The sequence below is a fragment of the Macrobrachium nipponense genome, chromosome 20 (genome assembly GCF_015104395.2).
Source record: "Macrobrachium nipponense isolate FS-2020 chromosome 20, ASM1510439v2, whole genome shotgun sequence".
NCBI lineage: Eukaryota > Metazoa > Arthropoda > Malacostraca > Decapoda > Palaemonidae > Macrobrachium > Macrobrachium nipponense.
This window is the reverse complement of record NC_061089.1, coordinates 26,289,093-26,301,882: the sequence shown is the minus strand read 5'-3', so window position 1 is coordinate 26,301,882 and position 12,790 is coordinate 26,289,093. Positions and strand designations below refer to the sequence as shown.

The 12,790-nt window shown below is 36.1% G+C and overlaps 1 protein-coding gene across 8 annotated transcripts in view; it reads left to right on the top strand.

Moving 5' to 3' along the window:
* LOC135223713 (myocardin-related transcription factor B-like) overlaps positions 1-11,377 on the top strand; it is a 161,907-nt gene extending 150,530 nt beyond the window's left edge. For 7 of the 8 annotated variants that reach the window (XM_064262498.1, XM_064262462.1, XM_064262453.1 and 4 more), the window contains 9 exons: positions 654-821; positions 1,270-1,823; positions 1,971-2,087; positions 2,296-2,572; positions 3,075-3,422; positions 3,600-4,536; positions 5,239-5,464; positions 5,611-5,707; positions 6,045-11,377. In XM_064262498.1, the coding sequence (XP_064118568.1) occupies positions 654-821; positions 1,270-1,823; positions 1,971-2,087; positions 2,296-2,572; positions 3,075-3,422; positions 3,600-4,536; positions 5,239-5,464; positions 5,611-5,707; positions 6,045-7,069 (3,749 nt within the window). In that variant the 3' untranslated portion in view covers positions 7,070-11,377. The remainder of the gene's footprint in view (positions 1-653; positions 822-1,269; positions 1,824-1,970; positions 2,088-2,295; positions 2,573-3,074; positions 3,423-3,599; positions 4,537-5,238; positions 5,465-5,610; positions 5,708-6,044) is intronic. The other variant, XM_064262480.1, reaches the window with a different exon arrangement.
* Positions 11,378-12,790: the final 1,413 nt, after the last annotated feature.

Genomic DNA, 12,790 nt, shown 5'->3' with positions numbered 1-12,790 from the left:
GTTTGGTGTTACTTGGTACTTTTCAGATTTTCAAATTTAATAGCTTTTCATAGTTGGTTGAGATTGAGGTATATTAAGATGAAAGGTCATGAAGTCAAGTTAAATATTGCTAGATGCAGTTTGTTAAGGTAAACTTAAAATAAGCAGTATGTAGCTGTGCCAAAGAGACAATACCAAGAAACTTTCACTTGTCTAAATTATGCTGTACAAGACACATTTTATGCAGTGGCTCTTTATGGGGTCTGTGTTTTTTACTCCAGTATCATCATCTGAAAATGAGCTGACCTTGATGTGCTGTCAGCTATTCTTAGGCATTTATTTTTTAAAATCTCACCATTATTTATATACCATAAATGGGAGTAAAAATCTAAAAACTGTTCCTCCCTCCATACTTTACTTATCTTAACCTCCATGTGTCACCTCGAAAGAGGCTATGAATAAAATGCCATTTCAAAGTTATCATCGTAATGGTTGCAATATCCTTAAGGGTCAAAGATATCATCCATTATGCTCTATCATATAATTTCTCTTTGTCCCCAAAACAGTATGCTCTGTAACCCATAAAATCCTTACTACCCAGGTTAGCCTCATGTATCACAATCTTTTTAATGCCAAAATTGTTATGATCCTTAAAATTTTCCTGTTAATAACAGATGCTCCAGGGAACATTGATCCATCATTGGTAGAAAAGCAAAAACAGCTGAAACGTGCGAGAATAGCTGATGCCATTAGTGATCACCTATGTCAGCGGCCTGGCCCATTGGAACTAGTTCGAGCGAATATCCTCCATACTTCTGAAGATCTCGAGAAAGCTGTCAAGGGTTAGTTGAATAATATACTTTCTTTAGATTATAAATTTTAATGAATTTTAAGATACATCACTTGGTTAGGTTACATTTTCAAGGGTCTTGTAGCCCTAAAAAACAGTGTCTGTAACATGAATGAAGTGCAGTCTTTGCTTTTAGTGCTACTTTTCAAAATTTCAAAAAAAAAAATGTTTTGTTCAGCCCTTATCTTGAAACCTTACCTTACACTTACAGCAAAGAACTGTGCAGATGTTATTATTTTTCCTAGTTTGCTTATTTGTCTTTGAACACTGAAGTATTGAAGTAAATATACCTATTCAAGTTGGACTCCATTTATTTCATGTACAATGGAAACTTAACCATGAAATTTTATATCTTTGAAACAGAGTAGTATGTCACATGAAAGCCAAATTTTTTTTTTTTTAACGTAAACTTATGTTTTACTTTGTGTTTCATGTTACAGAGGGGCAGTTAATGTTCAAAAGTACAAGCGAAGGGGAACCTCGAAAGCACCCCAGCTTATATGTACAATATGAAGATGAATCGAGTAGCGAAGGTGGCATGTCCCCTGATCAAAGTGAAGCAGGAAGTGCATCTGGAGTCAGAGAACTACTTTCTCCCAGTCCTGTACTCTTGGAAGCCTCCTCCCTCACACCAGTATCAGCCACAACAGCAGTTATAGCTCCCCCTCCACCACCACCTCCTTTGGCACAAACAGTCCATGCAACCATTACCTCGGCTACAGATTTAGCCGCTCCTTCACCGTCCTTAACATCGACAACTTCATCCCTCTCTCCTTTATCCTCCTTGGCTTCCCCACAACACCCACTGTTACCATCTCCTCAAGCCTCTGCCCTAACTCAGACACTCTTTGTTACCCGCACACCTCTTCCTCATGCTCTCACCACGCCACCACAGCAGAATTCAGCCCCTGGAAAAGATCAGTCAAAGAGTCGCAAGAAATCTAAAGGAAAAAGTCAGCCAAAAGCAAGAACAATTAAGTTCCATGAATATAAGGTAATTTCATTTTATTTTGCTGAGTAGGAAGTAGTAGTACTCTGAGGATTATTATATGTTCTATGGATGAGAAAGCATTTGTTCCTGAAAATGGACATCTTTTACAAGTTTATATTATAAGCTAATAGCCATATTGTATTTGAAAAGGGTCCTCCCAGTGCTGTGAAGAGAGAGAGCAGTAGTAATCCTGCTGAGACATCGTATGACATTCTGCTTCAACAGCAGCAGCTCTTCTTACAGTGTCAACTAGAACTGAAACAAAAGGTACTACTTTGTGATTCTTTTAATTAATCTGTTATCTTCATTTGTTAGCAAGGATTGTATTTTTATTTTACTAGTTATAAACTATTATTTCCATTTGTACTCATTATATGTATCATCACTTATAGATGCTATTCATTGCATTTCCAGATCTTTCATAATGATTTATGATATTTTTTAGCATTATTCTTAAAATCCTTTGATTTTCCAGTATCCTCAAATAATCTTGCCAGCAGCATTGAAACCTTCAAGCACTGACAGTTCTAGTAGCAGCAGTTTATCATCTGTCAAGAAATTGGCACCAACACCCCCTCCTCTTCCATCCTCAACTATAACCACGGGGTTGACCTTATCACAGGTTCTCCAAACTCCAAATCACACACCAACCACCACGCCAACGCCTTCATCGACTCCACCTGCACCTCCACCACCTCCTACACCACCAGAAACTAGTATCAGAGTTCACACAAAATTAGAAGATATGAAAGGTTTGTCACAGACTGTGGTGTCGATTTATCACTTTTGTCATTCAGGACTAATGTATTTATGAAATACAACACTTCTTGTTCTTATGTTGACTGTTATTTAATAAGAAAAGACTATAATGAAGTTCACCTTTTTTAGATATGTGTTATCAGATGTATTCCTGAATCAATTACCTATGCAACTTTTCTTATTTGTAATTTGAGTTATAAATGTATGAAGGTTATGCACTTTGTAAATTTTGGAATACACAAAGATAAATGCATCTATCAGTAAAATGTTGATTTATGAAAAGAAAAGCAAAATTCATTATCTTATAATCTTTGACTTATAAGGTTTTTCTGAATGGTATAGAAATGTATGTAGTCCTATCGTAATAACCTGTATGAGAACCTCATTATTGATTTTTTTTGTAGCATTATAATTAATATTACAGTATGTAAGTGTGTATGTCATGTATTTTACCAAATTAGTAATTCATTGTTATGCTAATGTATTTCATTATAGTTTCAGACTTGAAAGCAGAGTTGAAAAAGAGAAACTTACCTGTTTCTGGCTCAAAGCCCCAGTTGATTGAAAGACTGAAGAATCATGCATCTCTGAGTTCAACATGTTTTTCAAGCACTGTAGGGAACAGTAACAGTAGCAGCATCAGCAGCAACAGCTTTAATAATTCCTCCGTTACCCTAAGATTAGGTAGTGTAGAAAGAGAGACGTTAGCTCCTCTCATAGCTAGTGATGGAGAGGAAAAAATTAGTACTAATCGAACTGACACGGTTGCTCAATTGTTACATGAAAATTCACCTACTCCTACATCATCACAGTCTGTTATCAACAATACAGATGATTCATCAGGTAAGTAGTAATATTAATGTTTTTGTTTATGTAAATTGAAATGATATAGATAGTATTTATATTCTGGATTCAGAAATAATGGATAAATTTTATTAAGTAGAAAAAGTTTCAAAATATTTTTTAATGTTCCTTTTATTATCTGAAAAGATTTTATACCATGATTGTTTTACTTTGCAGTGCAAGGCCTTTTAGAGGCTTCCATGGATTTCGGTGATGACAGTGTCTCCTCTCCAGCGTACTCTCACATTTCTGCTTCCTCTACACGACCGCCAAGTGCTGCTCCCATGGATGTTGACTTTGATTCAGCAATGGACACTAATGATTTCGCTCCTTTAACTCCTGGAGGTGCACTAACGCCACTAGGCCTTCAGCTTAGTGATGGAGGCTCTATAAACACACCACCACCACCCCCACCTCCACCGCCACCACCTCCGCCAGCCAACCACTCTACCAATACCACCTCCAGTATTCCAATTGGAAGTGTATTAATATCTGCTATGGGTCAAGCAGTCACCAATCCAACACATATTGTAACAACACGACAGAACATTGTTCCACAAACACCCACTCATTCCTTGGTGTCAAGTGAAACTATGGTCCATTTACAAAAGCGTATAGAGGACCTTCAGAGAGAACTTCATCATACACAGATGCAGCTTCAGCTTCAGCAACAACAGAACATCATCAAAGCCCAAGAACAACAGCGTAAAAACATGACTGACAATAAAATCAGCCAAAAACTCATTTTGCAACAGCACATTCACAACAAAAAGCAACAGCAACAGCAGCAACAGTTACAGAGCCATATACAACAGTTACATCAGTTGCAGACATTACAGCAACAGCAGCAGCAGTTATTACAACAAGGTGTTCAACCTGAATTGTGCAAAGACAGAATCCTTGAAAATGGTTTAGAGCCTTCAGACAACTTGCAACAGCAGCTGGATCACAGTCAGCAACCACAGGACTCTCTTGAGGAAGTAACAGTCAAGGTTGAAAATGGTTGGGAACAGCTCCTTAATTCCCCCAACCCACACATACCCCTGCAACCAAAGAATCACCAGTCAGGAACAGTTTCTTCACAAAACGGTGTTACTATTAATGCACATCAAAGGTTAGTAAAAAGGTCAAATGCTGACTCAGTTTTTATTGCAAAATTTAATTGTTCATAGATACATTGGTATTTATTAGACCTTTTCCTTGAACATTTTTTCATACTAATCACCTAAAGTTATCATGCTGTAATGGCTAATAGTACTTCATAAAGAAGAAAATGGTCCGAAATAAATCATTGTGCAAAAGATTGTGTATAGTACAATAATTAAGAACTGTTTGTATTAGCAAAAATTAATTGTATAAATTTGACAAAAAGCTGCATTTTACATATCTATAACTAGATATATTTTATGATAAAATTTTGCTTTTAATTTAAAGGATGTTAAATAAATAGTGTATTAATTAAGAAAGGGCTTGTTAAAGAAGTATGAGATCCTATAACTATTTTAGGCCAATGTTCATCTAAAAAAATATTCACAAACATTTTCTTAAAACTTATAGTAATACTTGTTCCTCATCATAAAAAGCCTTTATATTACATTGTATTTATTTTCCAGTCTCTCTCTCTCTCTCTCATGTCATGTTCTTGTGATCAAAAGTCATTATTGTCATTCTTAGTGTTAAATTTTTCAGTTTTAACATGCAGTCTGTGGAAAGTTGATCGAAGATCCTATATCTAAAGGTTTCAACAACGGTGTAGACTGCACTTAATTCAGTGATTCATGCATACTATATTGAACCAAGAGTTTTCTCATTACAGAACTGCTTCTCTTCCAAACTTCTCCGGATTGATCGTCACCAATAGTTGTGACACAAATAGTGTCAACAACAACAACAACAACAATATTAATAATAACAATAACAACAACAACAACAATAATAATAACAATAATAATAATGTTAACAGAGTTACGACCGAACCTCAGTTTGTCATAAAACCACCACCAAACTACGATGAAGCTACAAAACAATTAAAGGGGACAGCAGTAAGTGGTTTAGTAATACCATATTTATTTTGTATTAATATAATTGATTTTTATTATTTGTTAATGGAACAGAAAGTCTTTGCACCTTTGCTAGTTTTTTGGTATTGTGGTATGATGTACATTTAAACATTTTTGTGTTTTTACAGATCCCAAATAAAACTTCTCACCACCAGCAAAATCGAAAAATATCTGTGAAGAGTCAAGCAGTAGATGATGTCTTAGAAATCTTGATTAAGAATGGAGGTAAGGCAGAAAAGATTAAAATTTCTTTGGGTTACCATTGAGGTTATACTTTATTTATCTTTAGAGTAATAAAATGCAGCACAATATTGTTACGAACAGAGTGGAGTGTAGTACATGATTTAGATCTCAAGTATCATTATTCAGCACTAAAATGTGTTTTTCCTTAAATACAATAGCTTAAAGTACTTATTTTAATTTGATGATCACATTTTATGAGTAGAGGAAGAGCATGTGGCACTTAGTTAATTGAAATTTAAAGTAGAGGAGTAACATTTGTTGTAAGATACAGGTGACAAATTTTTACAATTTCTCCATGTCAACATATTTTACTTTTCAGAACTTCCCCCCAGTGCTGCCCAAGATCCTCATACTCCTACCACTCCGAAATGTAGCCGCAATGGGCCAATCTTCAACACATCATCTGTAGCTTCATCACCAGTTTATACCACCACTTCAACTCTTCAGAACATATTCAGTAACTCATCAGCTGCACTGCCTGTTATATTTACAACCTCGTCAGCACCAATAGCTGCAGTGTATACTACTACCATTCCCACAACGGGTGAGACTGCAGTTCCACCTCCACCCCCTCCACCACCACCACCACCGCAACATTCTAGTCATCGCACTACTTCAATAACAACGTCCACTACAGTTCCCGTAGTACCACCCGTCTTAAGCATCGCCAATTCATGCCCGTCACCTACAGGAAGCAGTAGTCTAAACTCTCACTCTTTATTTGCTGACCTTGTTATGGAGGGGTCCAGTCAACCTCCATTGGATCTACCCTTAGATCTGGATTTACCAGGATTAGAAGGAATGGAATTGGGTGCACTAGAACATAGTTTAGAACCCAATAATATACCTCCAGAACTTATGATCTCACAGAGGACAGAGGAGCCTTTTATCACTGTTGACCCACCGATAGATGTTAAGATGGAGGTGAATGATGATGTAGATGTGGCATCATGGCTTGATTCTCTGGTTCCTCCAACAAGTAGTTCATCACTGACACCTGGGTCATCATCTTTTGCAGCACCGTGGCCACCCAGCCAGTCAGTGTCATCATCAGACAATAATAGTGACAGTGGTATGGGAAGCAGTTATAACAGTGGCAGCAGTAGTAGCTGCAGTAACAGAGGAAGTGACCATAGTAGCTGCAGTACCAGTAGTTCTAGTAGTAGCAGTAGCAGCAGTAGCATCAGCAATGGTGTGAGAAGTGGTTTAAATGTGCATCAAAGTGACCCACTGCTCTCTAATAATCAGGATCAGTTGGACCTTTTTAATCTAGAGGAAATGGACCTCAAGGCCCATGATGTAACGTCGGGGCTTTCATGGGACCGCATTGATTTTACTGCATGAGTGTAGTGCTAGCACCCGTTTATTTAGCCAGTCACCACCATATTCTCTGGTCCAAGTATATTCAGCTTAGGACCAGCAAATGGCAAGACTTAAAAGTTAAGGAGGGACCATATGGCTGCTGTAGTAGAATTCAGCCACGACTGGTTAGCGTGTATGACAGCTGAAGTGCTACTGCTGAATATTTTAGTGAGTGAGTGGCGGCCATGCCCTAGATTGGCTGTTATAGACTTCAGTGTTAATGTCTGTGATGACAAATGAGTGCCTTACAAGTACTCTAACAAAGGACCATTAATGACTATTAGCTAATGTAATTATAATTATTAATATTTAGGTTGTGTCAGCCAACTCCACAAATTCCCTTATATTCCATTTTGACTACCTGTCATGTAGATCATGCTCACACATCATTACTATTACTGTACTTGAAGTTTAATGAAGAGAGTTTATCAAAGATTGTATCTGAATTTATCTGAACTTCTTCATAACTAATTGGTATGTAAAACTGTACATCATATATTTGTAAATACTGTAATTCCTTCTTGTAAAATGGTGCTGTTTTCCACTTGTTTGAGTTTTCACCGAAATGGGTCAGATTATGTGCCCAGTAGCTAATCCTACTATTAGTTCAAGTCTCTCACTATGTAATAGATATATATGGTAAGTTTTTGGGAACAAATCTACCCCTTCCACAAACTTTACTGTGTGCTTGCCTTAGAATGTGGATGATGATATTGTTAACATCTGTGTATGTATTTTTTATCCATAAGATGTGTAATGAAAGGAAAGCAGTTGGTGCCTGTTCTTTGGCCAGATATAGGTTTTAATGGAACAGCAGCAACAATAATAGCTGACTTCTCATAGCCCACTGAAGGCAGGCACACAGTGCAACCATTCCATTATGACCCCCAGCCCGTGGCTGTGTTCTTGGCTGTTCTCAGCTACCCCCAGTCAAGAGCAGTAGTGCTAGCCCTTGTTCATGATGTGCAAGTAAGTGTATCACCCTGGCATGTGGCGTCCCAGAATACCTGTCGTCAACCTTTACCCTAGTTTGTGTTGTCCAAAAGCCAGTGAATTGGGACCCTGGCCAGTGGAGTTGACTACTATTGCCTCCTTGTCTTGGGTTGGTGGGGTCTTAAGCCAGTGCTCAACACCTGATTAATTTGAGTCCAACACTAAGGCCTGTTTTGGCTGTAGCCAAAGCTGTGTTAGTTCATAAATTTTAAGAAATTTCTTCTCTCATGAAAGCCTGTGCTTACAATCTTCATTGATTGTGTCAAGTCATATCATAGACCCCAACCCATGGTGTCCAGACATTGCCATGTTTGTGACTGTGGTTCTTGCATTGAAAAAAATTAATAGCTTTTTATCCCTGGCATTTGGTGTTGAGAGTTGTTCAGCATTTGTGACCCTGGCTTGGGTGTGTATGAATATATTAGTCCATCGCTCACCTTTTTGTGCCGATTGTCAAGAATCTCAGATTGAGGTAATATTTATTCATCAATATTCATATGCTCTGAATTTTGAACCCCATGGCATACATTTTTCAGCTGTTGCAAAGGTCACTGACATGTGGTGTGTTGAAATCAGAGTAGTTACTTGTTACAGGTACTAGAATGCCTCATTGTTGAGTATAAGACCTCAGTGTACCCCCTGGCTAATGGTGTCCAATGCTAGCCTTTTCAACTCCTTAGATCAAGGCAGCCCACTCCTATATTTTCAACTCTTGAAGGTAACGATTGATGCCAGCAAATGATGTCTAGTGACCCAAGATGATGTCACTACATAGCCTGTACAATTGATGTTAATGATTTGACATGTCAGCTGTAAGTTGTCTTTTAATGACTCAGACGAAAGCTTACAACATACCACACTTGTGGTACTATCAAGATTGTTTCTTTCTTTTTTTTTTTTACAAATGCTTCTTGCTCTTTAATAACAATATTGTGAGTAGACAAAACCTATAGAACAAGCAGATGCTACATATCAACTTTGGCCTAGTTGATGTGAGTGACATGCTATGTTGTATGGGTTGACTTGGCTTTGGCGCTTTTGCTTGGTCTGCAATGTAGTACAGTAGTCTACATTTCAGCCAAGGTACACCAGACTTGCAAACACATGCAACCAAGTATATGTCATTAAGTAAACTTGCTCAGCTGTCATACATACATGATATTTAAAACTTAATCTTCCAAGTCGGGTAAAATATGTATGTTTAGAAACCTTCATGTGTGCCAAGTTTTAGAGCAGTTAAATGACATTCTCAAGTTTTAATTTTTCAGTGAAAGGGCACAAAATTCCATGTCATCATATTTAGGTATTAACATTTTGTGTATCTTCTAAAAAAAAAAAAATGTACATAGACAAGAAATACAGTATACTTTTGGTGCAATGTGTTAGTTAGGAAGACCAAATTGGTGTATCCTAAGAATTTTGATTCCTGTAATTCATATTCCATCATAAACTAAATAAAGTATTGTCATGTATATTCTAAGTATATTGAGGATCAGTAACTTGTGGGCTAGTCTGGTCCTTGGTAGCTCTTGTACAGATTCTTGCATTGCAAATAATTTTTGGGCATTTTTCATTTACATAAAAATTTGCGTCATATTTCTTGCCATGCAGTGGAAGTAAATATGTAATGCTTGCATCAATTGGATACTGCAAAAATATGACTCAATACTTGTGGTACCAACATTATACTATTTATGTCTGCTCCTGTGCTCAACAAGTAAAAAAAGCTCTGCTGGGGCCTTGTTCTTATTGTGCCAAACCAATATACGCAATTACCGCAGTTAGCCACATTCCACTAATACACCTGCAATTCTGGCTGCAGCAGTAACCAAGGTGATTTCTGTTCAGTTATTTTTAGGTAATTTTTTTCTGATTTTTATTAATTCAAGTTATTTGATGAAACCATATATTTTGTTCCATAAATACTGTATGTCAGTTTTCCATGTGCACAAGTCAATATGACTTCATCATACTACAGTAGTTTAAGAATATAATCTGCTTTTTTGATTGAGTACTGTACAGTTTTTTTGACACCATATATACAATTCATTTTTAATCGGATGGAGATGTATACGTAACTACAGTCATAGATGAGTTAAATGAATCGAATAGTGAGATTTGGCCTGTTGTAATATCAAAAAGTGTTTTTAATGTACTAATGCTATAGTGAAATTGTATAAAACTGATGTCTAGCCTTTCATCCAGCTTCCATTATGATTTGGTCCAAGGCTAGCTTTAGTGTTGTAAATCAAGTAAGTTACTTTTAATCAAGATATAATTTCATATTTTAAACATTATTTGTACTGTAGCTTTATTATGATTTATATTTCAGATAAAGATACTTATTTTAATACTGGAAAAAAATTTACGATTCCGCATATTCATGTGTACATCAAAGAATTTGATACCAGTTATTACAGGGAGCAGAAAATGGGTAAATTTTTACAGTAAGTTTTAATGAAAACTGGCAGTCAATTGCAGTATTTAACATAATTGGATTAGCTCAATATCAAAGTACTACATATTAATGTTTGACAATTGGCAAAACAAAAAAATAACCTTCATTTAGAAATTAATGTATCCAGCTACTAGAACAATTTATTTAGTTTTATCAGGTTTTTTCACCATTTCCCCTAATGTGTATTATTTACAGGTTTTCATTATTACTTCCATAATTGGTTTACATATTCAGTCTATTCTATTAAAAAATGATTTTATTGCACTTATAACAGTAGCAGTGCTTGATCATATATCATTTATGGTTTTGTTTTCATGGGGCTTTGTTATCAATCCTCACTTGCCAGTGATAATTGATAGCATTTGAACATTTCATTACCAAAAAAAATTGAATTTGTAGTATGTACTTAAAAAGCTTTCATATAAACCTTAGAAAATTTGTGTGTATGCATTTTTTTGGGGGGTATGAAAAGGTGGTGTGAGAAAATTATACATTAGAAGTATTCTGGTATTGGTCACACATCTAAGTAAATGTATCCCTTTAGAGAAGGAACTTGAAATGTTTATGGGAGGCTAACATTGATTATGTATGCACTTGGAACTGCTAAGCATGAGAATGCAGGGCAATTAACTGTGCTTCCTTTTATGCGTAGGCTCTTTTATTTTATTTTTTTTCCTCCAAGTATTTGCTGCAGCCGCATTAATGGTGAATAGTGTTCGTGGTACTCACAACTTGAGTCACTTAACAAAGCTTTACTACCCTGTGTATTTGGAAAATTGTTAAAAATTAATGGATTACACTTGTCAGGTGGATTAAATTAATAAATGGCACTTGGTAAATGTAATTTTATTTAATCACAATATGAAAATTTGGACACAAATGTGAGTACAGTATACAGCATTACAACAAGAATTTTGTTTATTGTAACACATAGCAGTTTAGTTCTTAAATAGAATTGTGAATCCAAGGTGTTTCTGATTTAAAGAAGTTTTAGCTAAAGGTAAATAGGTAAATAGTTATATGTAGGGCCTATGAACTCCAGTCTCTGATGCTCCTTTTAGCTTTTGGTAGAGTATATCTGTAGTAATCCTTGCTACTTTTTATCACATTACTATACCAAATGTATTTGATGTCAATTATGTATAATTATTTATACTTATATTTAATTTGCAGTAATTTCTATTTGCATACCATTTGTATATTGCAGCTAGAATTAGCAAGTTGACCCTCAGGGGAGCTCCTCCTTCCTAAGTGTAACTTAGCTATAAACGCTTGTCATACTTATTAGATGAAGACATTAGTGATTTTAGACTATGTAAGGAACTGCTCATGTCAACATTTTTGGGACATTTTGCTGGTCATGCTACAGATCAGTGATTTTTATTGCTGTACAGTCAAACCTCGCTTTTTGTATGTTTGGTTTTTATAGACTTTTTTTTTTTTTTTTTTTTTTTTTTTTTTTTTTTTTTTTTTTTTTTTTTTTTTTTTTCAACAAAATTTTGTCTCAGTTATCGTACGTTTCATCGGTTTTTGTACACTCAGAAACGCTCCATCTGGGGCTTAGCACATAACCGGGCCGCATATCAAGTGCCCAAACAAAGCATCCTATCTTTCATGACCCATTCTGCTTTTGTGTTTATTGTTTTTGTGCTTTTTTATTCAAGTGCAACTGCTACATATGCCATCATGGGGCCAAAGAAAGTTCAAAGTCCTAGCCCTTCTGTAAAAATGGCAAGAAACACTACAGAATTTTTAGTGAATTTAAGGCCAGCAGAGGCTGGTTTGAAATATTCAGAAAAAAAAATGGGCATACATAATGTGCCTACTACAGGGATTAAGGACATGTTTGCTAAGTGGAGTGATGTAAAAAATTTTGTGGAGAATTATCATCCCAACAAAGAAGTTGTAATCCGTGTCTCCAACATGTTTAATGACAATGCCGTGTTTAGCTTTATGCAAATTTTAAAAAAAGCCAGAAACAAGCATCTCTGTACATTTTTGTTGTGTGCCTGGGGTACAGTAACTCTCAAGCTGGTCCTCATGCCAGTAGAAAACAAAGGGAAGTAACCTCAGATAGTGTCAGTAAAAAACAAGTAGAAGTAATCCCAGATAGGTCCTTGATACCTGAAGTCCTTCTGGACGGAGATTCCCCTTCCAAACAATAACCTCTCCTCCTCCCTCTCCCCTCCTCTCCATCTTCCATATGCTGATAAGTGTTTTCCATAAAGGTAAGAGTGATGTTAAATGGTCAT